Raw genomic sequence first — 27,824 nt, forward strand, 5'->3', positions numbered from 1 at the left:
TTAGAGTGTAGCTCTTAGCCATATTAACCTAGATTATAACTTAATTTTTTGTCCGTCTTAATATGTGATCTAACTACAAAAGTCAAGCTTTTTAAACAATTTTTTTTTTTTTTGTGATATGCTAATGGTCAAATCATATTCAATGATTTATGCTATGCTAAGCTAAAAGTGCTCCTACCAGACTCTGTACTGTGGCTCTGTCTTTAATTATAATTAGTCAATTATAATTACAGATTTCTTGATGATTAAAACTGTTTAAATGTATGTTTATTCATTGTACCTGCTGCAGCCATGGTACTGCAGCAAAGTTCCTTTATTATTAGACTAGAACTAGAGTGTAGCTCCTAGTCATATCCACCTATAATATAACTTCATTTTCTGTCCTTCTCAATAATTGATCTAACTACAGAACAGTCAAGCTTTTTAAACAGTTTTTGTGTGTGTGTGTGTGTGTGTGTGTGTGTGTGTGTGTGTGTGTGTGTGTGTGTGTGTGTGTGTGTGTGTGTGTGTGTGTGTGTGTGTGTGTGTGTGTGTGTGTGTGTGTGTGTGTGTGTGTGTGTGTGTGTGTGTGTGTGTGTGTGTGTGTGTGTGTGTGTGTGTGTGTGTGTGTGTGTGTGTGTGATATGCTAATGGTCTAATCCGATTCAATGATCTATGCTATGCTAAGCTAAAAGTGCTCCTACCAGACTCTGGACTGTGGTTCTGTCTTTAATTATAATTAGTCAATTATAATTACAGATTTCTTGATGATTAAAACTGTTCAAATGTATGTTTATTCATTGTACCTGCTGCAGCCATGGTACTGCTGCAAAGTTCCTTGATTATTACACTAGAATTAGAGTGTAGCTCCTAGTCATATCCAACTAGAATCTAACTTTTCATTTTCTGTCCATCTTAATACATGATCTAACTACAGAAAAGTCAAGCTTTTTAAACAGTTTTTTTATTTTCCCCAAGCAAGATGCTAATGGTCTAATCTGATTCAATGATCTATGCTAAGCTAAGCTAAAAGTGCTCTTACCAGACCCTGGACTGTGGTTCTGTTTTTAATTGTAATTAGTCAATTATACTTACAATTTTCTTGATGATTAAAACTTTACATTTATGTTTATTCATTGTGCCTGCTGTGCCATTGGTACTGGATCAAAGTTCCTTGATTATTACACCAGAATGAAAGTGTAGTTCCTTGCCATATAAGCCTAGAAGATACCTTTTCATTTTTTTGTTGGTCTTAATACACAATGTAACTACAGAATAGTCAGACTTTAAATAGGAAAATTATCAAAATGTTTATTTATTTATTTATTTATTTTATTTGAGCAAGATGCTCAATATTAAATACAGATTATTATTATTTTTTTATTAACATATAATAGTCACTGATTAAAACAACACTGGGCTTGTTTGATATTTAAACATATGTATTATCATTATTTATTGTTTGTTTTAATTTAAATACTGCATGTGTGCAAACACTGAGCAGCGTTCTTTCTTTACCTCTTCCAGAATGTCAGTGACTGAAGGCTGTGAGGTGGAGGGCATCACGTCGCTGGTCAAGCAGCATGTTCCCAAAGCTCAGTTGTCAAGGCAGCAAGAGGCTGAGCTTACATTCACTCTGCCTTTCGAGAGCATGGACACCTTCCCAGGTCTCGCTTCTGTTTGCCCTCATGCCACCATCTGCTCTGCGCCATGCTGCCATATGCCCTGCGGAGCAACAGATTGTCATGCTTTTACCAGGGCTATGGTGGCATTTTATCAGGGCTCTTTTATTTATTTATTTAGATTTACATTGTGGTCTTAAATATGAAGTCTGTGTTGTGGACTTTACTCAACTTCATGACTTTCCCAACCCGTGTGACTTGCTTGGTTTGTTCTAGAACAAGGTGTGTTAAAGGGATAGTTCACCCAAAAATTAATCACTATTTAGTCACCCTTCACTTGTTTAAACCTGTTTGAGTTTCTGTTGAACAGAAAGATATTTTAAAGAAAATCTGTAACCGTTGACATCCATAGTAGGAAAAACAAATACTATGGAAGTCAAGGATTCCAGGAAAGAAAGTCAGAGTTTGGAACAAGTGAAGGGGGAGTAAATTATAGTAAATAAATTTTCAGTTTTGGGTAACCCTATTCCATTAAGGGAGAGTTTAGAGAGAGTTTTGGCGGGAAAAGTTTAGTGGAAAGAGTTAAAAAAAGAACAGATAAAAAATAAGTGTTTTAGAGGGAAGGGTTTAAAAGGGAACAGTTTATAAATAGAAATTTTTGGAGGGAAAAGTTGGAGGGAAGAGTTACAAAATAAGTGTGTTGGAGATAAAAGTTTTGGAGGGAAGCATTTTGGAGGCAAGAGTTTAGAGGGAATAGTTACAAAATAAGTGTGGAGGTAAAAGTTTTGAACGAAAGAGTTTAAAAAGGAAAAGTTTTGGAGGGAAAGTTTAAAAAGGAAGAGTTTTGGAGGGAAAAGTTTAAAATGGAAGAGTTTTGGAGGGTAGAGTTTAAAAAGGAAGAGTTTTGGAGGGAAAGTTTAAAAAGGAAGAGTTTTGGAGGGAAAAGTTTAAAAAGGAAGAGTTTTGGAGGGAAAAGTTTAAAAAGGAAGAGTTTTGGAGGGTAGAGTTTAAAAAGGAAGAGTTTTGGAGGGAAAAGTTTAAAAAGGAAGAGTTTTGGAGGGAAAAGTTTAAAAAGGAAGAGTTTTGGAGGGAAAAGTTTAGAAAGGATGAGTTTTGGAGGGAAAAGTTTAAAAAGGAAGAGTTTTGGAGGGTAGAGTTTAAAAAGGAAGAGTTTTGGAGGGAAAAGTTTAAAAAGGAAGAGTTTTGGAGGGAAAAGTTTAAAAAGGAAGAGTTTTGGAGGGAAAAGTTTACAAAGGAAGAGTTTTGGAGAAAAGAGATTAAAAGAAAGTTTTAGAGGAAATAATTTAGAAGGAGGAGTTACAAAATAAGTGTGTTGGAGTTAAAAGTTTTGGAGGGAAGAGTTTTAAAGGTAAAGGTTTTAGTAGGAAGAGTTAAAAAATAAATGTTTTGGAGGGAAAGATTTTGGATGGAAGAGTTAAAAAAAGAATTTTGAAGGGAATAGTTTTAAAGGGGAGGAGTTTTAATGGGAAAGAGTTTAAAAAATGAAAGGAATGAATGAACACCATTTTGGAATGATATAAGGGCTAGAGTGTTTTTTTGTTGTAAATTTATGATGTTTAGTTTTCTTGTCCACTAAACATGTACTCATCATTTCTACGGTTACCAAAATCTCTCCTGTCAACCGTGTTTCTCTCTAGGGCTGTTTGCGGAGCTGGACTGTCGACCAGACCTGGGTATCATTAACTACGGTGTCTCCATGACAACATTAGAGGATGTATTCTTGCGTCTGGAGGCGGAAGCAGAGGTGGATCAGGCTGGTAAGATTGCCACCTGCCTAAGGCTACATGTACACTAGTGCAGTTTCATTTAAAACACACACACATTTTGCTAGATTTATGTGTGGGATCATTATTACTCTAGAGGTACAGTTTTTTTTATTTTTTATAATTTTTTATTTTTTTTTTGTTTAAACTCCTGCCTTTTATTAGATGGACCAAAACACAAACTTTTAATAAGTATTTAATAGAAGCTGAGATAGCAGAAAGTTCTTTCTTTCTTTCTTTCTTTCTTTCTTACTCTTTCTCTTTCTTTTTTCTTACTCTTTCTTTCTTACTCTTTCTTTCTTACTCTTTCTTTCTTACTCTTTCTTTCTTTCTTTCTTTCTTTCTTTCTTACTCTTTCTTACTCTTTCTTTCTTTCTTACTCTTTCTTTCTTTCTTACTCTTTCTTTCTTTCTTTCTTTCTTTCTTTCTTTCTTTCTTTCTTTCTTTCTTTCTTACTCTTTCTTACTCTTTCTTACTCTTTCTTTCTTTCTTTCTTTCTTTCTTTCTTTCTTTCTTACTCTTTATCTTTCTTTTTTCTTACTCTTTCTTTCTTTCTTAATCTTTCTTTCTTTCTTTCTTACTCTTTCTTTCTTACTCTTTCTTTCTTTCTTTCTTTCTTACTCTTTCTTACTCTTTCTTTCTTTCTTACTCTTTCTTTCTTTCTTACTCTTTCTTTCTTTCTTACTCTTTCTCTTTCTTTCTTTCTTCTTTCTTTCTTTCTTACTCTTTCTTTCTTTCTTTCTTTCTTTCTTTCTTTCTTTCTTACTCTTTCTCTTTCTTCCTTTCCTACTCTTTCTCTTTCTTTCATTCTTTCTTACTCTTTCTCTTTCTTCCTTTCTTACTCTTTCTCTTTCTTTCTTTCTTTCTTACTCTTTCTCTTTATTTCATTCTTTCTTACTCTTTCTCTTTCTTTCATTCTTTCTTTCTTGTTCTTTTTCTTGCTTTCTTTTTTTTCTTTCTTTCTGACATCGCAGTCGAACAAACGCATAAATATAGGTTTTCTGCTTAGTTTCAATGGTCAGTTATACAGTCTATAGCAGTTGCACCAACCAACCACACTGCTAAATAATGTTCTAAATGGATACTGAAACGCGAGTGAAGTGCAAAAACTTTTATCCATAAAGAAATGCATAATGTAACAAACGATTCCTTAATTATCATCAAAAACAATTGTATTGATCTGATTAAGCAATTATTTGTTTGCCTTTCATTTAATTTAATGTTTAAATGTCTATACAGTGTACAAATTAGACATGTTGTTCATAATAAATGTGATGCTTGATTTAATGAATTGAGGTTTTTATCTGAATAAATATTTATTTTATCTGAACAACACGTCAACTTTAATGTGACTAAACTGTTTAATTCTAGACGTATGTATAACAGATTAGTTAATTTATTTAATTGCTGTATATACAGTTTTGTACTAATGTAGTTACTTATAATTTGAATTGTAATTTGTTTTATTTAAAAAATACATAGGCAACTGTTTTGTACTGCTATTTCTATAGCTACTTTATCTTCCAAATTTTTTTTCTGTCATGTTGTTTGCATGGAGATCTTTTCTGAAACTCAATAGATGCATTTAATTTTAAAACACCATGTTTACATGAAAGCACAACAATGTATAACCAAACTGGTTCATAGCATCTCTATGCCATAAATTTTAACCAGCCATGGTGATACTCAAGATATATAATGGCTCCTCTCTATCTGTTTGTTTCTTCACTGCCAGACTACAGTGTCTTTAACCAGGAAAAAGTGGAAGAAGAGGGAGATGCGTCCTCTATGGATGACACAGACCAGAGGCTGCTGACGTTTTCAGACAGCAGACAGGACACAGTAACTGGTCATGCCCTCTGGAGGCAGCAGTTTAGCACAGTGGCCTGGCTGCACATGCTCAACCTCCAGAGAGAGAGAAAACCTATTATATACAAGTGAGCAAAGTACTAGCTGTTTTTGAAATGGCTCAGGTACATTCTATGTACTAGTGTGATTGTAGTTAGTATAATTGAAATCCAGACAAACTTCATTTGTCCTGTGGCCCAATGAAATGTTAAAGTTTATATGGTATACATGCATTAGAATATTGATTATTTTGGCACTTCTCACTCAATATTTTATGAATACTTTAAATTTTGAGGTAGTACTTTTTTCGCCTTGCATCTAAGAGCAAAAGTTTTGATTTCATAGTACATGTGTGTTCACGGCACACTGTTTTATTAAAGCATGCAATACATGTTGTGTTAAAGTTTTAAATTGACAGGGGTAGTTTAAATGCACCATTCTTTTATTCATTTTCTTTCCAATTTAGTGCCTTTATTAATAAGGGGTCACTACAGCAGAATAAGCCACCAACCTATCACAGGGGATGCCCTTTCAGCTGCAAGGACTGTATTAATCATAACAAAAATAAAGATAATGCTATTAAACACCTCTGTTTAAAACATTTAACTGAATTTGTAATGACGCGGGGTACTTCTGATTGTGGTTATTTTTTTATGGCTAAGAAACATTTAACTAATAAATATTTTTTTTAAATATAATGCAATAGTATTATTACTGTTTCATGAAATATCTGTTTTTGGTGTGTAGTCTTGGGGAGCATTTTAATTTAGTTTTACACGTTGCTGACATTTTTATTTTATAACCCAGGCTGCACTCAAAGCCATACAACTGCACAGAATCAGATGAAAAGGGTCTTAAGCCTCCTTTCCACTGCACACGACAAACGACAAGCGACAGACCGGAAGTCATTCATTTCCAATAGAGAGTAGTACGGGGCCTGCTTGGAGTTCCGATCATCTCCGTATGGGGAATTGGAGTCAAATTGAGCTGTGGATCCGTTAAAATATTTTGGAATATAACTCCTGCGACCGGCCAAGCGGATCTGATTTATTTCAGTGTTCTCCAAGCAGGTCCCTGTGCGCGAGATGAGAATTACTAGTTTATTTGGTTATTTTTTTAATCAGAAAATGTCTACATTAAAAAAAAAACATTTCTATCCATAAATGTAAGTAAAAAAGTAATTAAAATATATATTTTTATGTTGTCTCCACATTCCCTCCAATATTTTTAGCGGTCTATTAGTTTCTAGTATATATTCATTCATTCAACCATGGTGAACGCACAGAGAATAATTGCTCTTGTAATGGGAGCCGTTTATTTCGGACACTGCGCGAAAAGCTTCACTCCCATATTGCATGTCAGAACTGAAAATTCTGTGCGACTGCCACAAGGGGGCGTATTCCGACAGTCATGTCCAAATGTCGTGTGCAGTGGAAAAGCGGCTTTACTATATGTAAGACTCATGTTGTGCAGTTAATGGCAACATTATTAGCCCTCTCGTCAAATATTTATTTGCTTTAAAATATTTCTCAAGTGATATTTAAGAGCAAGAAATTTTCCCAGTATTTCTGATAATATTCTTTCTTCTTTAGAAAGTCGTATTTGTTTTATTTTGGCTAGACTAAAACAAGTTTTATTTTTATTTTTTTTACCATTTTATTGTCAATAATATTGGCCTCCTTAAGCAATCAATTGGCTACAAACCAAAGATAAAATAAATCAGCTATTAGACATGAGTTATTATGTTTAGAAATGTTGACAAAATCTCTCTGTTAAACAGAACTATAAAAACAATGAATATAAAATTATACATAGCTGCTCTGTAAGTCACACTTCTGTCTTTTTTTTCCACCCAGTTTGACGCTGTTCGTAGTTTTCTTGTCTGCGATGCTGATTCTCTCCGTGGCCACAGGAAACATTCAGATCCATTCTCCTGAAAGACTGTTTTCACCAATATACCTGCTGCGCCGCAATGAGGCTCCTCACAAATACACCACCAGCCTGCTCGTGCAAAACTCCACCGGTCAGTGACACTGTTCATGCCTATTATAATGAGCTGGATATTTGATGCCATTGGTCAAATCAATTTCATGCAGACTTTTTAAACACAAACTATGTGTGTTGGACAGATTCTGACCTATCAGGGTTCATCCACAATCTGCAGTCTCAGGATATTAAAGTGGAAATGATGAAAAAACTAGACTACATGTCTGCAGCACCGGTCAGCGCTGCCATCAACGTGACTGGACCCAGTAAGGTGAGTGAGAGAACTGCATGCGCTCGCTGGGATTTTGGAATGAATCTTTTTAAAGTTTTGCTGATTGCAGAATGTTTAATTAGTGAGGCTAATTTAAATAATTGTGAACACTGCCATCTAAACCTTGGTACACATCAAATATGCTGAAACAGACACTGCTGATAAAGTTTTCAAACACGCTGGTGTAGTTAGAGCAAATATCATAAGATGCCATCATTAAATACTCAAGCATATGTGTTGGTGTTGTATTTTTTTCTCTCCTAATCGTCTTGATGTGGCCCATTACAGTTCAGTAAAGGCATCAAACTTGCGTCTTTTTGTGTTGTTTTCTCTTTATTGACATTTTGCATTACCTCTCTTTTTTACTTTATTTCTTTATTTACAATCATAGAAAAGATAGAAAACTCAAGCATGTGTGTTGTTGTTGTTGTAATTTTTTTTTTCTCCTAATCATTTTGATGTTGCCCATTATAGTTCTGAAAAGGCATCAGACATTCATCTCTTTGTGTTGTTTTCTTTTTATTTATGTGTGTAATGGGGGAAATAATTTGTATACTGTATTAAACTCTTCATAACTTCTCATCTGGCAAATAAAATTGGTAAAAAGGGATTTTACCAATCTTTTGCATTTAAACTACATTTGTAAGGTTGAATACTTAATGTTATTTTCTTTTTTCTTTTGTAGCAAATAAAACTAATAGAGCTAAACTTCAAGTGGAAACACAATCTTAAAATAACTGCTAATAATTGGTTTATAGATTTGTTTATTTATTTATTTTATTTTTATTATATATGAGAGAAGTAATATTTATATAAAGAGAATTAATATATCTTGATTTATTTTTTATTTATTTCATTTATTTTGTTCATTTATTTATTTACTAATATTTTTTATTATATATTTTTTCTTTGACATTTTAAAATGTTTATTGTCCCATCTCTAACCCTTTCTTTGTTCTCTTTGTGTGACTTACAGGATTTTACCTACATTTTAGCGTTTAACAGCACCACTGTGCACTCTTTGCCCATGGCTGTGAATGTGCTCAGTAATGCTCTCCTGAGAGGTTATAACGGCACTGGACACATTAGAACATGGTCCAAACCCTTTGATTATGTAAGTGCAGTGCTCTAATACATCAAAGTCAACACATTAATTTTGCGGTTTTCGGTTTCTAGAAACATTTTGTTTTTGTTTTTAGCAAATTCCAGATAAAACATCTTATGCACTGGTTTACATTGAGGCTGTGATTCTTGGGATGCTGGCTGCTGGGATGCCAGCTTACTTCGCAATGGACCACACAAGAGACAGAGAAGTATGTCGTTTGGGTTGTAATTTATTTCAATTGACCATTTAAATTTAACTAATAAAACACATTCTTAGTTATGCATATACAGATCTACAGTACTTTTTACTATAAACTCTAAAGAGTTAAAGTCAATAATCTTTCTTTGTATTATAAATTAATTCTATTATTAATATGAAACATAAATTGGACAAAATTAAAATTAAACAAAACATTTTTTTTTATAAATTATATGAATTGTCCTATAAAAAAAAAAATCCTCAAAAATATTAGGCTTTGCAGCACTACTACTAATATTAATAATTAGTATTATTTTGTTAAACATTTTAATAATTAGAAGAAATCTTTTAAGCCTTAGATTAGTGTAGGTGAACTTTTTCTAAAATATTGTGTGATCTTAAAGACTAAAGTTTTCTATAAGATATTTGTTTGATCTATATTTTCAGTTGGTGGCCAAATAAGTTGTGTGGTAACATAGCTAAGCAATACTTGAATGCTTAAATCCAAAATTAAACAAAAAGTCCTTCCGGGGTGATTATTATGTAAGTGCTCTTTGGGATAAGGGATTTATAAAGAAAAAACAAGGAAATCATGAGTCCAAGGCACTCAGAGTAAGCAAAAAAATTAAAAAACATTGGCTATTATTTTAAAAACAGTACTATTGTACAGTGTTTCAGCAAAACTTGCCAGGGTGACAATCTTCAGGTACATCTGAAGTTCATTTGAAAAATCAATGGTCACATGACTTAAATATGGAAACCATACAGAAAAAAATGCATCCAACACAATAAAGTCAACTTAGTCATTATTAATTCAGTAATAGAAGAGAGGAGAGAAAAAAATGATGAGAATAATAATAATTATAATAATAATAATTAGACTTATGATTTCGTTGTTTATCTTCATGTATACTTGAATGCCTTTAGAAATGTACATTTTATATAATACATAACTACTTTAAAAGATGTTTCTTATTTTATATGCATGTTTTTAAATTGATTTATTTTTTAACTTGTTGAACCCCTCTTTCTTCTCTGAATTTCAGCTGAAGTGTCGCTCAACGCTGAGGATCTCTGGTCTTGTTCCTTCTGCGTACTGGTGCGGTCAGGCAGCTATCGATGTCCCGTTCTATTATCTGATCTTAACCTGCATGACCAGCACCCTCTTTGCCTTCCATTCTACAAACCTGCTAACCTCTCATAACATCTTGTCTGTGGTAAGAAAATCTCACAGACATGTCACAGTACAACCAAGACATTTATAATGTACAAGTTATTTTTCACTTCAAGAAGATAGCATGGCATAGAAGATAACAGTCTGACTCGTTTCTTCTTTTTCAGGCTCTTTGTCTGATTGGCTTTTCTCCAGCCATGGTTCTCTTCACATACTGCGTGTCCTTCATGTTTGTCAGAGTCCAGAGCAATAGAGACTTCTTCTCTGTTGTCTCAATGATGGTGAGTCTTCACACAGCTTTCCTATGACCTTCAGATAATATTAATATAGAACAATTGTGTTCAGTCTTTCTCAAGTCATGGAAAAGTCATTGGGTCAAAGATGAGATGTTACATTTTGGTGTGCACATCAAATTAAATGTACAAGTTTTTTTATATTGATTGCAAAAAGTAATGTTCTTACTTTTTTTTCTGTGAGAATGTCCAAGCTAAAAAAAATTTAGCTTGTTTTCAGAAATAATAAGTCAAAATTAGGTGTGTTTTCCGTAAAATGTGCAAAACTATGTGCCAATCAGGAAAACAAAATATGCTTATATCAAAGCGAAAAGAAGATTATTTTCCTTACCTCAAGGAAAACTCAATTAAATTTGATGTATTATTTCTGAAAACAATGTTTTTTGTTTGTCTATGAATCTTTTTCTTGATTTAAACATTTTTTTAATAATTGGACTAGAACCTAGACAAAAACTCTAAAGAAAAGCATTTTTTTGCAGTTCACATTAAAGTGTGTACTTTAGTGTTTCAAATGACATTTTGAAACATTTTTGTAGAAACATGGCTGAAAAATGTTAGATATTTTGGCATATACTTGCTATAAAATGTAAGTGAATAGGTGATCATGGTAAATTTGATTTATATCATAAATTATTAAAAAGCACATGCTGTCAAATGGGTAAAACCTAGTGGTTTATCCTAATTTGAAAATTAAAAATAACAATTTATTATATTATGGCTGTATATTGTGGATGTCCCTTAAATAATGTATTTCATTTAGTCATCATTATTCTAAATAAACCTCACAAGAATTTTTGTGATTTATATACAGTTGAAGTCAGAATTATCAGCCCCCTGTATATTTTCCCCCCAATTTCTGTTTATCAGAGATTTTTTTTTCAGCACATTTCTAAACAGAATAGTTTTAGTAACTAATTTCTAATAACTGATTTATTTATCTTTGCCATGATGACAGTAAATAATATTGGACTAGATATTTTTCAAAACACTTTTATACAGCTTAAAGTGACATTGAAAGGCTTAACTAGGTTAATTAGGGTAATTAGGCAAGTTATTGTATAACGATAGTTTGTTTTGTAGACTTTAGACCTTAAAATGGTGTCTAATAATTCTGACTATCTATCTATTTACTTTATTATTTATAATATTTCACATTGTGAATTGTGTTAAATTTTAATTGTATCTTAAGTATTATGAAAATTAAAGTAATAATAAAAAACAAAGTGTGAGAAATTACATGTTTTTTTTCTTCTTAAATCAAACTTCAATTGTATTAAAATTGTTTTTTGTTTTGTTTTGTTTTCTATCTATAGGTGTGTGTGGTTTCTGCATCCATAGTCCAGCTGGCTCTTGTGAACGAAAGTGCATCTATGGCTCGTCTCCTCCACAATGCACTGTGTTTCTTCAGTCCACTCTACCCTCTAATGGGCTGCCTTAACTGCATTACTGTGGTAAAACTGTATACTTCTCACATGACTTCATCCATTCATAAACTCCAGTCAGTAAGCTGAAGTAAAATTGGCTTGTTTGATACATATTATCTTTCTTTTTTTATTATTATTCAAGGCTACCTTTGTTCAGTCTCCTCATGATGATGATTTTCTTTGGAAGAACCTCTTCATTTCTGTTGTGGCTGTAAGTTAAATAGTAATTAGTAATCTTTTTTTCTTTTTTTTTCGTCTCAGGTTTAGTGTAATTGTATCTTCCACTATTTGATTTTTTTATGGGTTTTTTCCTAGCCATACATCCAGTGTATACTTCTGCTCGTCTCACTGAGATGGCTGGAGATCAGATATGGAGGGAAGACCATGAAAAATGACCAGCTCTGCAGGTCTGACTTTAAAAGTGTAATGTCTGATTATAGTCTCATTAAAACCTCATACTGATTGAAAAAATTTGAATGAACTGACAGTCCAGTTGAGTTGCATCAATAACTACAATTTTTACTAAAATTGATTATATACAGTAAATGGTGTATTTATAGGATTTGATGCATGTCAGAAATATTTATTGACCTTAAAGTAGGCTTAAATAATTGCTTTTTGTTTTTACTGATTTATTGCACAGTCGTAAATGTAAAAAATAATTAATATCAAAGCAGCAATAAGAATAATTCGATTTTTTAAAATATTGTTTTTAACAAAAAAAATCCTCAAAAGCTGCTATTACAGTTTCCAAAAGTATAAGCAACATTTTATAATAAAGTAGTATTTGTAGTCACTGCTGCTGAAAATGTTTTTACAGAAATAAAATAACATTGTAAAATAATAAGGCAGAAAACAGATTTCATATTTAATGTACTTAATTTAAACATTAAAAATGCAAAATTTCTGCTTGATACAAGGTTATAAGCTCTCCATATGGTCATCACTTATTAAAGTTGCATTATTTACTTATTCAGCAAACTCAAAAATGACGTTTGCTCTTTGTTCAAACTACTTATTTAAAATGAGCTGAAAAAACACAAATTTTTGAAATGACAGTCCAGTTGAGTTGCATCAATAACTACAATTTTTACTAAAATTGATTATATACAGTAAATGGTGTATTTATAGGATTTGATGCATGTCAGAAATATTTATTGACCTTAAAGTAGGCTTAAATAATTGCTTATTGTTTTTACTGATTTATTGCACAGTCGTAAATATAAAAAATAATTAATATCAAAGCAGCAATAAGAATAATTCGATTTTTTAAAATATTGTTTTTAACAAAAAAAAATCCTCAAAAGCTGCTATTACAGTTTCCAAAAGTATAAGCAACATTTTATAATAAAGTAGTATTTGTAGTCACTGCTGCTGAAAATGTTTTTACAGAAATAAAATAACATTGTAAAATAATAAGGCAGAAAACAGATTTCATATTTAATGTACTTAATTTAAACATTAAAAATGCAAAATTTCTGCTTGATACAAGGTTATAAGCTCTCCATATGGTCATCACTTATTAAAGTTGCATTATTTACTTTTTCAGCAAACTCAAAAATGACGTTTGCTCTTTGTTCAAACTACTTATTTAAAATGAGCTGAAAAAACACAAATTTTTAGGCTTTTTTACAAACTTAATTTTTTTTATGTTCACTTCACTTAAATATTTGAAACTTAACAAGTTAAATTAATTCCTTAGATTTGTCTCAACATACAGTAGATCAGTTGTGTGGAACCCAGCATTTTTTAGAGTGTAACTTATATTAGTAACATTTTAAGTATGTTTCAATGAGTGGTAGTTGCTAAGCTCCCTTTACAATTGACCTTATGAACGGGTTGTCGAGATCATTCCCAAGTAAACCTGAAGTAAAGCTTTTGATCTATCCTTTTTCAGAATTTCTTCCCAAGCAAAGAGCAAAGCTCAGCGGAACCCAGAGGAGAACATGAGTGAGGATGAAGATGTTCAGATGGAGAAAGCTCGAGTGAAAGAGGCCATGACCTGTCAGTGCTGTGAGGAGGTAAACTCACACTATATAACATTGCAAATCACTGTCTTATTCTGCAGTGCAGAAGTGCGCTTTTTTCTGCGATTGTTTTAGATCATTTATTTATCTATGGGTGAAATGACTAGTAATAATAAACGTCAGAAACGGAACAAGTTATTTGCTCTACAAAAAATCTGCATATAAAAATACATAAATGCAACTTTGCACCATCAATCAGCAAAGCATTTTTTTTTCTTGTATCACAGGAATTTTTTTGTTTCATTTCAGACATGTAAAACATCTCTAACACCCCTGAAATTACAATAAAAATGTTAAGATTAATATAAAAATTTAAAATTAATGAAACTGGAAGTCTCGAGCCAATAGGGAAGCAATGGCTGCACCCACTTGTAGGTTACAGAATGATGTCAATATAACATGATAAATATGGACTATATACAGTTGAAGTCAGAATTATTAGCCCCCCGACTTATTAGCGCCCCTGTTTATTTTTTTTCCCCAATTTCTGTTTAATGAAGGAAAGATTGTTTCAGCACATTTCTAAGCATAATAGTTTTAATAACTCATTTCTAATAACTGATTTATTCTATCATTGCCATGATGACAGTAAATAATATTTTAGTTGATATTTTTCAAGACACTTCTGTACAGCTTAAAGTGACATTTAAAGGCTTAACTAGGTTAATAAAGTGAACTAGGCAGGTTAGGGTAATTAGGCAAGTTATTGTATAACAATGGTTTGTTCTGTAGACTATCGAAAAAAAAAATAGCTTAAAGGGGCTAATAATTTTGTCTCAAAATTGTTTTTTAAAAAATTAAAAGTTGTTTTTATTCTAGCCGAAATAAAACATATTAGACTTTCTCCCGAAGAAATAATATTATCAGACATACTGTGAAAATGTCCTTGCTCTGTTAAACATCATTTGGGAAATATAAAAAAAAGAGAAAAAAAAAATCAAAAGGCCAATAATTCTGACTTCTACTGTGTGTATATATATATTTATTTATTTATTTATTTATTTATTTATTTTTGATAGAAACCAGTTGTGGTGGTGAGTAACCTCAGAAAACAGTACAAAGGCAAGAGGGAGGGCTTCTCGCTTAATAAGAAAAGGAAAGTGGCCACAAAGAACATCTCCTTCTGTGTTCGCAAAGGTAGAATTTCTTGTTCCTATTTATATGTAATGTGATTTGGGATGCAAACGACCAATAAACGATCATTTAATTATTGCTAATCCTTTAAATCAATATACATTATTAATAGTAAATTGTGCATGGATGTTATCACACCACACGGCAACCTCAAAACATTATGCAATTCTGACCCGTTTTCAGGTGAGGTTTTAGGTCTGCTGGGTCCAAACGGAGCAGGGAAAAGCACAATCATGCACATGTTGTCTGGAGACACTGAAGCCACCGCTGGACAGGTTGGTACTTACATTTTTGCAATTTTTTTGAAAATATAAAGCAAGTTCAGTGGGCTCCGACTATAGTTTAATGCTTCTTTTTAGATTCTGATGGGAGATTACGGCACAGACTTTCAGCCTGCGGAAAACCCCTTGGAGCATGTCGGGTATTGTCCTCAAGTGAACCCTCTGTGGCCCAGAATCACTCTGCAGGAGCACCTGGAGATCTATTCTGCCATCAAGGGGTTACGTCAGCGTGATATCCCCAACATCATCAAGCGGTACCAAAGCTCTCCATTTTGAAAATAAATAATAATATATTTTTTTAATGTTTGCATTTAAAGGTATAAAGGCTTTCCTGTAAAGTCTCCTATAATCAAGGCATTTATTTGAATGAAAAATATAGATGTATAGAAACAGATATATTATTTAATTAAGTAATTTAAGTGTTGATTTTATTCAATTTAATGTTGAATTCAAGATACTATTGCTTTCTTTGATGAATAGAATTTTAAAATAACACTTGGTTTGCTGTTTTTATAACATTAAAGATGTCTCTTTCAATCTCACGTTTAATTAATTTGGTGCCATTTTTAAATCTATCCTCTACTTCCTCTATGTAATATTCTGCTAATTAATCCTAAATAGCAGCAACCTAACACATCCTGCAAATATCAAGGGGTAAATGCTGAATAATTGCATCGTCATGGTAACCAAACTATAATTTGGTCATTAACAATGTGCTTTCATAGCTAATTAAGAGTGATTTATGGCCAGTAATGTTTTTCTAAAAAGCAACCTTTGGCCCATCTGTTTGGTTTTGCTAATTATTTTGATTATGTATCGCCCACATTAAACATTATATAATATGACCAACACTGTAATGTTAAATGTTTTTGTGTGTTAACAGTGTTGTGAGTGCTCTTGAGCTAAAGGATCATCTTTACAAACAGTCAAAAAACTTGTCTGCAGGGCTAAAGAGGAAGGTGAGTCCTACATTTAAATAAATATAAAATATAAAAAAGCTGACTTTGTCTAACGTTTTTTTTATATATATATATATATTTTTTTTTTTTCCATACCAGTTGTGCTTTGCACTAAGCATGCTGGGAAATCCTCAGATAGTTTTGTTGGATGAACCATCTACAGGGATGGATCCTAAATCAAAACAACGCATGTGGTAAAATTTCCCTTCACATGCTCTTTATACAAAATAAATCATACTTAATATATGGTCAGAAATGTACATATAAACTGCAAGACTGCTAAAATTTACTGTTTTTTTTTTCCTAATAGGAGAGCAATCCGTGCTGCTTTTAAGAACAAACAGCGAGGGGCACTGTTGACCACCCATTACATGGAAGAGGCAGAGGCTGTGTGTGACCGTGTGGCGATCATGGTATCTGGTCAGCTGAGGTAAACACTGACTACAACTAAAGATCTCAATTTTAAAAAAATGTTATGCAAGTGAATTTGTTCAAAGCCCATACTTTGGAATAGAAAGCCCTTTTTTGTTGCCCCCCTTGCAGATGTATTGGCTCAATCCAGCACCTGAAGGGGAAGTTTGGCCGAGGATACAGCCTAGAGATTAACCTCAGGGAGGAGCTCACAGGTCTCCAGCAGGTAGCGCTGTTGCACAAAGAGATACTGAAGATATTTCCCCATGCTGTTCGTCAGGACAGGTGAGATGGGTTAAATTTAAGGAGAAAAGGCTTAATCAAATGCACCAAAACAGAAATGTCTTTTTAAAAATGAGAATGTAAAATATTCAGTCGTTTTTTTTCTGATATGTTTTGGGTTGTAGTTTTGCCACTCTGATGGTGTATAAAATCCCAATGGAAGATGTGAAGTCTTTAGCCAAGTCTTTTGCCCAGTTAGAAAGTGGTAAGAGATGGACACCATAACAATGAGAAGAATTTGAGAAGAATTGAAAGTACTATTTTAATCTTTCACCATTGTTTTTTTTTTCCTCCACAGCTAAACAGAACTTCAACTTTGAAGAGTACAACTTTTCCCAGTCAACTCTTGAACAAGTATGTCAAAATGTTCTTATTTAAAAAGTATTATTTTTGTCAACATTTTAAAATAGGCAAGGCAAACTTTATTTATAGAGCACAATTTTATACAACCGTAGTTGATCCAAAGTGCTTTACAATGAAATATAATATTTAAGAAAATAAAATAAAACTTGTATTAAAAATATAAGGAAATCAAATAAATATGTATATATGTAATACTAAAATACAGATAAGAAATTACATGTATGAGTCACTCAAAGGCAAGGGAGTAAAAATAAGCCTTTAAATTAGATTTAAAAGTATCCAAGGATGGAGAAATCCTGATGTTCAACGGGAGACTGTTGCAGAGCCTTGGGGCCACAACACAGAAAGCTCGATCACCACAGAGGGATCGACAAAAGAAACTGATCATGGGACCTTAATGCTCTACTAGCTGTACATAGCCTAGTAAGCTCGCTGACCTAAACCAGGGCGGAATTGTGCGAAGCTTTATATGTGAAAAGGATTTTAAAATCAATTTTATAGGATGCCAGTGCAATGAGGCGTAGACAGGGGAGATATGATCTCTATTTTAGTTCCTGGTATTAATGTGGCGGCTGCATTCCGGACCAACTGTAACCAATAGAGTGTTGACTGGGGTAGACCAATGTACAATGAGTTGCAGTAGTCAAACTGAGAGAAAATTAAAGCATGGGTTACAGTACCTGTAACCTGTACAGTTTCCCCTTACAGGTTACAGGAACAGTTTCCCCTGTACTTACATGTTACAGACCAAATAATGGTCCATTAGTTGATGTATTAACTAACATGAACAAACTATTAGTAATACATCTGTTACGGTATTTAGTCATGTCCGTTAATGTTGTTTCATCTAATGTTAAATCATGTTAACTCATGGTAAAGCCAGACTGAATCTGCGGATGTTTTTTGCTATTTCTGCTGAGAATTTGGCTAAAAATCTGTGGATTTCTGCGGAATTATTTTGGGAGTATCATAACTAAAACCTTAATATGTTAAATAAAAAATTATATCTTTTAAACTTTTATTTAATGTTTAAAATGCAAATACATTTAGATTCACTTTATTTGGTAAACAAAGCAAGTTTCTTATAAAATATATCTTTTAAAAGACAGAAAATTACTGTTCAAACTGCATTGTTCTTAAATCAGATGAATATATTCAAATTAGCCAAAAATATTACTGTAATTAATTTAAAAACTGGATAAATATTTACACACATTTACTTAAGTAAATAAACAGAATTAATGATGGGCTAAAAATCTGGCGAATTCTGCCACGCAGATTCCTTGTGGGCCTACTCATGGTGCATTATTTAATGTTAACTAATCTATTTTTGTGTTTTAAAATTGCAATAATGTTGAACTATGATTAATAAATGTTTTACAGGATTATTCATGCTTAATGTTAGTAAACACATTAACCAATGGAACATCATTCTAAAGTTTTACCTTTCTTTTTTATTTATTTATTTTAAAAATACTGATAAAAATGTGTAAATGTTGTTCAATGACAAATGGGTTTTCGGACATCAAAACAAGTGTAATGCAGATGAATCATTTTACTGTAAATAAGAATGTGCATCATTTAAATTATTATTTTTTTCAAAACAAAGAAAAGGAAACCACATGTTTACTATTATTTGTGACCCTGGATGGCAAAATCTGATTGATTTGGTAAGTTGATATATTTTTGATAATTTACATTGTAAAATTGCATTTTTTGGATTCAATCGTAGATTTTTCTTTAATTCCAAAAATGATTTGAGTATTAAGAGAAATGCATGTTCCATTTGACATGTCCTAATGTACTAATCTAATATTGAGTTTAATAAATTAAATGTGCGTGGCTGAGCACTTTCTATTTTAAGGCTGATTTTTTTCAACATATTTGAGAAAATCATAAATTTCAGATTTTCAATCGTTTTATTTCTACCAAATATTGTCCTATTCTAACAAACCATACATTAATTGAAAGCTTATTTTTACTGTTGTACTGTAATATTTATTTATATCTCACTTGGACAAGTGTTAAGACTTAGCAAGTCTGCTAAAACACTTAAACAAATGAGTTTGGTTTGTCCAGTGTAATTATGATCCCCATGTCAAATGAACAATAAGAAAAAATATTCCAATTTCAAAAACATTAAGACTTATGACTGGATTTGCGGTCCAGGGTCACATTTTATTTATTTATTTATTTATTTATATATTTATTATTATTTTTTTTTTTTTCGTAATTCAGTTTTTTATTTCCAAAAGTGAGAATATACAATTTTTACAATCAGATAACAAAATACTTTTAACAGACATTACCCCATATATATTCCCCATCCCCCCACCCCATTATACGCACATCAGGAAACACAGAATAACTATAGTTTAGACCAAGCTGTTAGATAATTTACATTAAGTTGTCATTACTATTATTATTTTATTTACTCCTTTTTATTTAATATTGTTGCTGTTATTATTGTCATTTATCATTATATTATTGTCATTTATCATTATATAGTTTTTTTATATATATAAATGTTTTATTGTTCTGTCACAAAAGTTTAAAAGTGGAAAGCCTTTCACTTTGTCTGTCATATCAGTCATTTATGTTCTTTTCACTCAAAAAAAAAAAATTGTCATCAAATATGCAGACAAAAATAAACTTCTAGATTTCAACTTTATACAAGCTAAAAGTGTTATAGCTTTTGTGTTATACTTAAATGCGGTCTTCTTTAGGTCGCTTTAGAAATGAATAGAAAAAAAATGGATGTCTTTGGAAAGATGACTGTAATTTAAAATTCAATGTAATAACGTTTTTGTTTTGTTTTTTATTATTATTTTTATATACGCACACACATTGGTCAATTTGAATGTATTTTATTTTATGATTTATTTTAAATGTCTTTTCTGTTTAGCAAATGTTGCGGTGGGAAAGTTAATATTCTGTATTGTTTGCTGGGTTTTATAATATAATTCAAATCAATAAAAACAACCTTGAAAAAAAAAAAACATATAAAGTGTAAAAAAAAAAAAAAAGAATTAAATAAATAAATAAATAAAATACTTGACAAGATCAGTTTACTAAAAATAATTAGGATTATTGCTTTATTTATCTCTGTCTACATAACCTGAACAAGAGAATTTAATTAACCATACACCCGTTCTGCAGGTTTTCATGGAGTTTGCCAAGGAGCAGGAGAACGAGGAAGAAGAGGTCGGATCACTAAGCACGACTTTTCAATGGCAGAGACTGAGACAGGACGGCCCTGTATCCATTAATCACGCTGACAGCATAGTACACCAGCTATGAACCAATCCTGTTCCCTGAAGCGTTCTGCCCTTGCCTCTTTCTCTTTTTCCTTCGTTCTGCATGTGCCGTCTTTTGCCTTAAGAGCCTTAAACCCATGGGACTCACAGGACAATCGACTCCAGAGACTCCAATGGCCACTAACGCACACTAATAACGTGTGTATGTGTGTGTGTGTTTATGTGGCTCTGGCACTGGCACTTGCTCAGAAGGAATCAGACACACGACTTGAGTGTCATCCTTTAAACACAGAGCTAGACTCGTCGTCATCTGTTTTTACAACGACAAAAAAAAAAAAGATTTTATTTTTTAAACTCTCACTTCTACTTGTATCTATCAAGCTCACTGTTTTCTTGTGTCCATATAACACACGTCTATCACTGGGAAATGAATTTGCATGAAGCGGGTTCCACGTTATCAAAACAGTACCAAAGTTTTCACTCACATCGACACCAAACTGCTTTTATTTCGATTTTTTTTTGGTGTCTGTAGCATGGGATATAAACAAACTCGCATCTGTCTGTCTGTCTGTGTATGCGTGTGTGTAGATATTGTTAATATCGATGGGTGTGACATACGTTTTCAGATAGGAGAATCTGATTTACTGTGTGCAGCATTAACACTGAGATTAACCAGCATGTAGGGGCTGCTCTCCGCTTCTCGTACTCTTCTGTTTCAGGACGGAGCGGCCCTGCCAGGTGCATGAAGCCTCTTCTGTCTCTGCTGCACTGGGAGATCCACACGACTCCTTTCTCAAACACCAGCACGCGTTTCAGGCTTTCACACACAGAGCTCTCCAAAGAAAAACAGGGCTAAAGCACTCACAGTGAGTAAGCCGATGGGTTGAAATCAAGACAATGAAGAACTATTTCTCTTTCATCCCGTTTTCTTTCTGTCTAGTCTGGTGGCCTTCCTTTAGAAGCAGTTTTAAAAATCAGTAGCTTAAGAATGTAGTTTTCACCGTTTCCAACCATGTAGCATTCTAGATTTGGTCACATACTGCTGAGTGAGTGTGTTTTTGTTTTCTTTAATGAAGGTAAGAGTACTGTAGGAACCGTGAGCCTTGAATGTACAGTGGTGTTTAATGATGTTGCTTAGGTTTTTCGGGTGTACGTCTTCTCTTTTGGGAAGGCTTCTAAATGAGATGTTTGCATCCTGCTCCTTTTAAAGTCGTTGGATCTTGTTTGAGAGGGTGCTTTTTTATGTATATTATGGAATATATATGTTTTTGGTTTGTTTTTAGTGTAAATTTGATTAAATGATCACATCTTATTTTTTATGTTAGTCAAATTGTGGAATTGGTGTCTGTGTTGCACACTGGAGAGTATATTTCAGGAATTAATCCTTTACAAATATATATTTAAAATAACTTCACAGTATTTTCTTTTCATATTTGATGGGTGACGTTTTAATATGAGTTTCTATTGACCTTGTTCTTTAGTGCGGAAGTGCGCCCATTTTCGCGACTGTTTTAGAACTTCCGATTTAATCGCCTATGGAAGAAACGACTAGGAATAATAAACGGCAGAAGCAGTCAAACTGCTTGCTTTACTAACAAGTGCAGTCATGACTATACAGACAAAGCAGAATAATATTATAGGAAAATATCAGTTTGCAACATCAAGCAGCATAATGAGCCGTTTTTAACATCTAAAAATCGATGGAATTTCATCAGACCGGATGTCTTGAGCCAAAAAGATTTCAATGGTTGTTTCCGCTCGTAAGTGAAGAGTAAGGTCAATACTGGAAATTCCCAAAATATGGCCAGCGGCCAAAGTTGACCCTTTGATTTCACCCACCATATCATTTGAGAAGAAAGGAAGAATGATGGGGATGGTTTAGAGCAAGGGTGCCCAAACATTTTCTTATAAAGGGCCAAAACCCAAACTTGATTTGGGGATGTTGGTCGAATATATACCAAAACGAATATATCACACCTTATTATAATAAATTTGCCATGGGTAATTTCCTAATTTATTCGCTAATATTTTTTTAAATGACTAGAAAACATGCTTTAAATCATATTAACTAATGCAGTATCATTTTGCGACTTATTACAGTAAAAACATAAACAATCCTATTTATAATACAACGGCGCTCAGTGCTGAAAACACTAGTCGATGTGCTTTTGATTTGCTCGCAGATGTCTTGTACATTACTAAAGTGGCAGTTTTTACATTGTAAAAGTCTGATTCATTTACAACATTTCATTGAAACGTTTCATTTCAGTTGGCTTTTTTTTTGTAGCTCAGCTATAAAACAAAGAAACAAAGGGTTATGTTAGAATCAACATGATGATGTCTTTCAAAGGAATTCACCCCAGCCACCTCCCTGTCATTCTCCCTCTCTTTTCAGATGGGATTGTGGGCCAAATCAAAGTTTACCATGGGCCAACTTTGACCCACGGACCCTAGTTTGAGCATCAATGGTTTATAGCATTGGTGTCAAACTCAGTTCCTGGAGGGCCGCAGCTCTGCAGAGTTTTAGCTTTAACTCTCATTAAACACATTTAATCAAACTAATTGAGTCCTTCAGGCTTGTTTGAAACCTCCAGGTTAAGTGCGTTGAAGCAGGGTTGGAACTAAACTGTGCAGGGCTGTGGCCCTTCAGAAACTGAGAAATCTAATGTAACCTTTTGTTTGTTCGTTTTATTGTAAAAAGCTAACTGAAATTAAATCTGATTCATTTACAATATGTAATTGAAACGTTTAGTTTGAATGTCACCTCATGGATAGAGGGCAATGCAGAGACTTTTGGTGAGCAAATCAAGACCAAGGCAGATTCTCTACTGTTATTTTTTTATTGCAATACGGTATCTAAAAGTTCTACTGCATTAGTTCATACAATTATTATTATTTTTTTTATCTGTTTTAAAATTTTAATAGGAAATTACACATGGCAGCTTCAATGTAATATAGTTTGATACATTTACCTTTGGCCCACGTCTCGTAATAATATTTGGTTGTTGGTTCTATATGCAAAAAGGTTTGAGCACCCCTTTTCTATACATTATTACCCTGAATTTTTTTTTTTTTGATTTACTAATTATTTTTAAAGGTAAGTGGTTGCAAACTATTTGTTTTAAGCTGAATTTAAACAAACATTGAGTTGAACATTGCTCAATTTAATTTGTTTAGTTAAATTCAGCCCAAATAAATAGTTTGCAACCACTTACCTTTAAAAAAATGTGTAAATCCACTGAATCATTTTGTTTTTCAGTGTACCTAAAGGAATAGTTCACTCAAAAAAAATAAAAAAAATCTCATTATTAACTACCACTCAAAGTATATACTGTACTTTTCTCCAGTGGGTTGATGAATATTTTCTCAATGCAATTGGATTTTCAAGGAAATATAATCATATTTCAATTATAAATGTTTACATTTATATTGATTAACTGATGTTAACTACTATAAGGTCATTCAGCATTATCAACTTAAATTATTTACCAATTTAAATTAGTTTGCGAGTGAGTTGAGGTATTCATGTTGTTATTCATGTATTCCATTCTTAACAGGACATGGGGGATTTCAGAACTGTCCAAACGTACGTTTACACTTGATGCATCTTTCCGTTGAATTTCTGATGGTCTAAAAAGCTTTTTCTTTTGAGCTCTGGACAACGATGATGAATGATGAACTCTGCCTCAAGTGCTGGTTCTCTTGTTGGTAGAACTTTTGCAAATGAAGCTTGCTAGATATATCAAGGTTTCTCCTGAGCAGCTATATACACTTGAAGTCAAATTATTTGCCCTCCTTTTTTAAATAATATTTCCCAAATGATGTTTAACAGAGCAATATATTTTTTACAGCTTTTCCGATAATGTTTTTTCTTCTGGAAAAAGTTTTATTTTCTTTATTTTAGCTAGATTAAAAATAATTTACATTTTTAAGCTTTCAATTAAAAAAATGTATCATTTTAGGGTCAATATTATTAGCCCCCTTAAGCATTTTTTAAATTGTCTACAGAACAAGCCACTGTAATACAATGACTTGCCTAATTACCCTAGTTAAGCCTTTAAATTGCAATTTAAGCTAAAAATATCTTGTAAAATATTGGGTATCATGGCAAAGATAAAAAAAAACAAAATCTGTAATTAGAAACTGGTTATTAAAACTATTATCTTTCAAAATGTATAAAAAAAATCTGTTAAGCAGAAGTTGGGCAAACATATACAAGGAGGCTAAATCTGACTTCAACTGTATCGCTGATTGTGTGTTTTTGTTTTGTTTTTTTTTTTTTTAGTTTTACCTTAGCTAAATGTGCAACCCAGGCTCATTCTGAAAACGCACCCCTATATACATTTCTGGAGAGCATCAAATATGTCCCAGGAGCTACGTTTTTTTTTTTTCTTTTTCTTTTGCAATTTTTGTTTTCACAAATCCACCAGAGGCCGATGTGTATGCTTTTTAAGATCTCAAATTACGCACCTGCTATTCTCGTATAAATCCAGAAGAGGCTTCTGTGTAAGCTTTTTCAGATCTCAAATTTCGCACCTGCTCTTCTCATGTAAATCCACCAGAGGTCGCTGTTGACTGACTGACCAACCGCTTCCCTAAACCCAACTGATAGTTTTTCAAAGCACAGATCCACCCCTATCCCTAAACCCATCCAACATTGTTTTTAAAAGCAATCCAGAAAAAGAAAAGCCCTCGCCTCATTTTTTTTACCACACTTTCCTTATTCTTACCCTGTTATTTACTTGTTTATTTATTTATTATTTTTTTTGGCTTTTGTTTTTGTCTTACCTTCTTTCTGGAATCGTTCTTCACCAGACTCGAACCCCATCGTCGCGGTCAACTCCTCTCTCATCTCAAATGAGATAATCCCTACGTACTACGTACTTGTCAAGCTTCTGGACAAACATCCACGCGTAGCTAAGCAGTCAGCTGCTAGCATAAAAAGGAACGGCATAATACCGCCTCATATCGTTTATTTTAAAGACGCAAACATACAGTACTTCTGGCTACATAATTCGCGATGTTCAGAAATGTACATAGGGCTACGTTTTCAGAGTGAGTCTATGTTGCAACTGTGAAAAGGTGTACATACAGTAGTGTGTGAAGCTGTCCTCAAAAATTGTAATCAATGACATGTCGTGGATGATTTAATTTATTTTTCCTCTGCTTTATCTTCATTACAAAGTTTGATTTACAACTAATCGAACTGTTGCTGTTTTGTGTATGTTGTATATTTTTTACAGACACGTAATTCAACCTCTGTAGCATCTAATGTACTGCAAAGGTTTGAAATGAACAAAAATATGTCCTTCTAATTGATCTGGGTCTAATAATGGCTAACGTATGGAGCAGACACAGTGGGTTGTTGAGAGGAGATAATTGTAATTTTTGCACATATATATAAATATATAAATCTATAGCCTTTCATGTCAGTAATGTATAACATTTTTCTGTAATGTTTTAATACTGACCAGTTTAGTCTTTTCTGAACTGGGTTGGAATGGGATGATTATACTGAACACTATCTAACATCTATTTAACCAAGACCTTTATTTCCTCCAAAGTGCAATATATGAATACTCGTGCGTGTGAGTAATAAATGCATTACTATGTAGACGTGTCATTGCGAAGCGCAATATAAATGTTGTCTCTCTTGTGAACTAAGATGTGTCTTGCAGTACAATGTAGCCACAAATATATATATATATACTCTTTTAGAATGCTTTGCACTCTCTTCCTCTCTAGTGCCCATTCCCTGCCCTTTGTATGCAAAAATTCCATTGGAAAGAAATCGTATTCAGGATGTTGTTTATTTTTGGACTAGTGGATGTGAATAAGTTGCATATGTTTTTTTTTTTGTTTTTTTTTATGTTTACTGCACTGATATTTGATTTCTGTTTTTACTCACTGAGATGTTAAACACTCCAACTGTTCATTTTTCACCTTTTGGGGGTTCAAATAAATACGGTAAAACTTTGCGGTGTTGCTGGATTTATTTTATTTTTAACTTTAATGGGGGGAAAGAAATCTTTTTAATAGTTAAAAGTTATATCCGCTAACCATACAGTCACTGAAAGGCATAATAAAAAATAAAATTATTATTATTATGATGATTATTATTACTACTTATTTACTCTCAAAAATAATATTTAGCCTACTTATTTAAAGTTAGCTAAATTTACACAATTCCTGCATTTTTTTTTTTTTTTTTGGCATCATGGTGGCACAGTGGGTAGAACGATTGCCTCACAGCCAGATGGTAGCTGGTTTAAGCCTTGGCTGGGTCAGTTGGCATTTCTGTGTGGAGTTTGGATGCTCTCCCAGCGTTCGCGTGGGTTTCTTCCGGGTGCTCCGGTTTCCCCCACAGTCCAAAGACATGTGCTATAGTTGAATTGAATAGGCTAAATCTGCCCTGTGAATGTGAGATTGTATGGGTGTTTCCCAGTGTTATGGCCCGTTTCCACTAAGTGGTACGGTATGGTACGGTACAGTTTGGTACGCTTTTATGGCCGTTTCCACTGTCATAAGGCGTACCGAACTGTACTGAACCACTTTTTTAGCACCCTTCCGAAAGGGTACCAAACACGAGAAAGGGTACCAAAAGGCGGAGCTAGATTTGCAGCTGAACGCTATTGGTTTACAGAGATGCGTCATTCGCTTACACAACAAGCCCGAATCAAAACAAAAGAGCCGCCATGTTTGAAAAACACAGCGAGAGATTACAGCGGAATTATATATACGTATAATAACGAGCCATGGTCGACCTGGGCTCAAACAAACCTTGTTGTAGTCTTGATGAACAGCCACAAAGCCAAAAAGAAGAGCATATTTATCCATGTGCCCCGTAGTTTTTTACGAGCCAGTCTGAAGCACGAGTGATTTCGCTTTTTTCCTTGCACTTGCCGCGTGTCTATATCTAAAATAACAAACTTCTTGAGCTGATGATAATAACGTGCGCTTGATTATTGACGTGCTTTTGAAACTGATCCTGTGAGAAGCTGACAAACGTCAGAATGACACACTTAGAAAGAAAAGGCCAAACGCAAGAGTGAAGCGCGGACAAAAAGGAGAAGCCGGGAAAATTGGAGCACATTATTCATTCAGCACACTGTCTTGTTTAACTATTATCTTCACCTTTTGGACTGTTATGAACTTAGAAAGATGGAGTGATGTTGGGGGAATCCCTTATTATGGTGGGCATATCCCCTATTTTTACATCCCAATGTTGACAGGTATGTTCCGACTGTACATGGTTTTCTTTTTATTATCATGCACAGAGTCTTGAGGTAAGAGACATTTTCATTTGCCATTCACTAACAATCGGACAGGCTCATCTAGTTCATCAAACTTCATCTTTTAAAATCGAAAGCGGAATAAAACAGCCTCAGTCAGCCGGCATATCAGCGCACTGCTACATTGAAAGTAT

The 27,824-nt window shown here is 33.2% G+C and overlaps 1 protein-coding gene across 1 annotated transcript in view; it reads left to right on the top strand.

Moving 5' to 3' along the window:
• Positions 1–26,374, top strand: part of abca5 (ATP binding cassette subfamily A member 5) — a 54,678-nt gene extending 28,304 nt beyond the window's left edge. The window contains 23 exon segments of the mRNA NM_001099246.3: positions 1,507–1,646; positions 3,260–3,379; positions 5,121–5,322; positions 7,090–7,256; positions 7,363–7,490; positions 8,467–8,604; positions 8,690–8,803; positions 9,840–10,010; positions 10,135–10,248; positions 11,574–11,711; positions 11,827–11,895; positions 12,000–12,091; positions 13,582–13,705; positions 14,731–14,848; positions 15,029–15,120; positions 15,205–15,380; positions 16,010–16,085; positions 16,185–16,279; positions 16,396–16,515; positions 16,629–16,781; positions 16,904–16,983; positions 17,077–17,132; positions 20,301–26,374. Coding sequence (NP_001092716.2) covers positions 1,507–1,646; positions 3,260–3,379; positions 5,121–5,322; positions 7,090–7,256; positions 7,363–7,490; positions 8,467–8,604; positions 8,690–8,803; positions 9,840–10,010; positions 10,135–10,248; positions 11,574–11,711; positions 11,827–11,895; positions 12,000–12,091; positions 13,582–13,705; positions 14,731–14,848; positions 15,029–15,120; positions 15,205–15,380; positions 16,010–16,085; positions 16,185–16,279; positions 16,396–16,515; positions 16,629–16,781; positions 16,904–16,983; positions 17,077–17,132; positions 20,301–20,441 — 2,824 coding nt within the window. The 3' untranslated portion in view covers positions 20,442–26,374.
• Positions 26,375–27,824: the final 1,450 nt, after the last annotated feature.

This window comes from Danio rerio, chromosome 12, assembly GCF_052040795.2.
Source record: "Danio rerio strain M-AB ecotype USA chromosome 12, GRCz13ab, whole genome shotgun sequence".
NCBI classification, from domain to species: domain Eukaryota; kingdom Metazoa; phylum Chordata; class Actinopteri; order Cypriniformes; family Danionidae; genus Danio; species Danio rerio.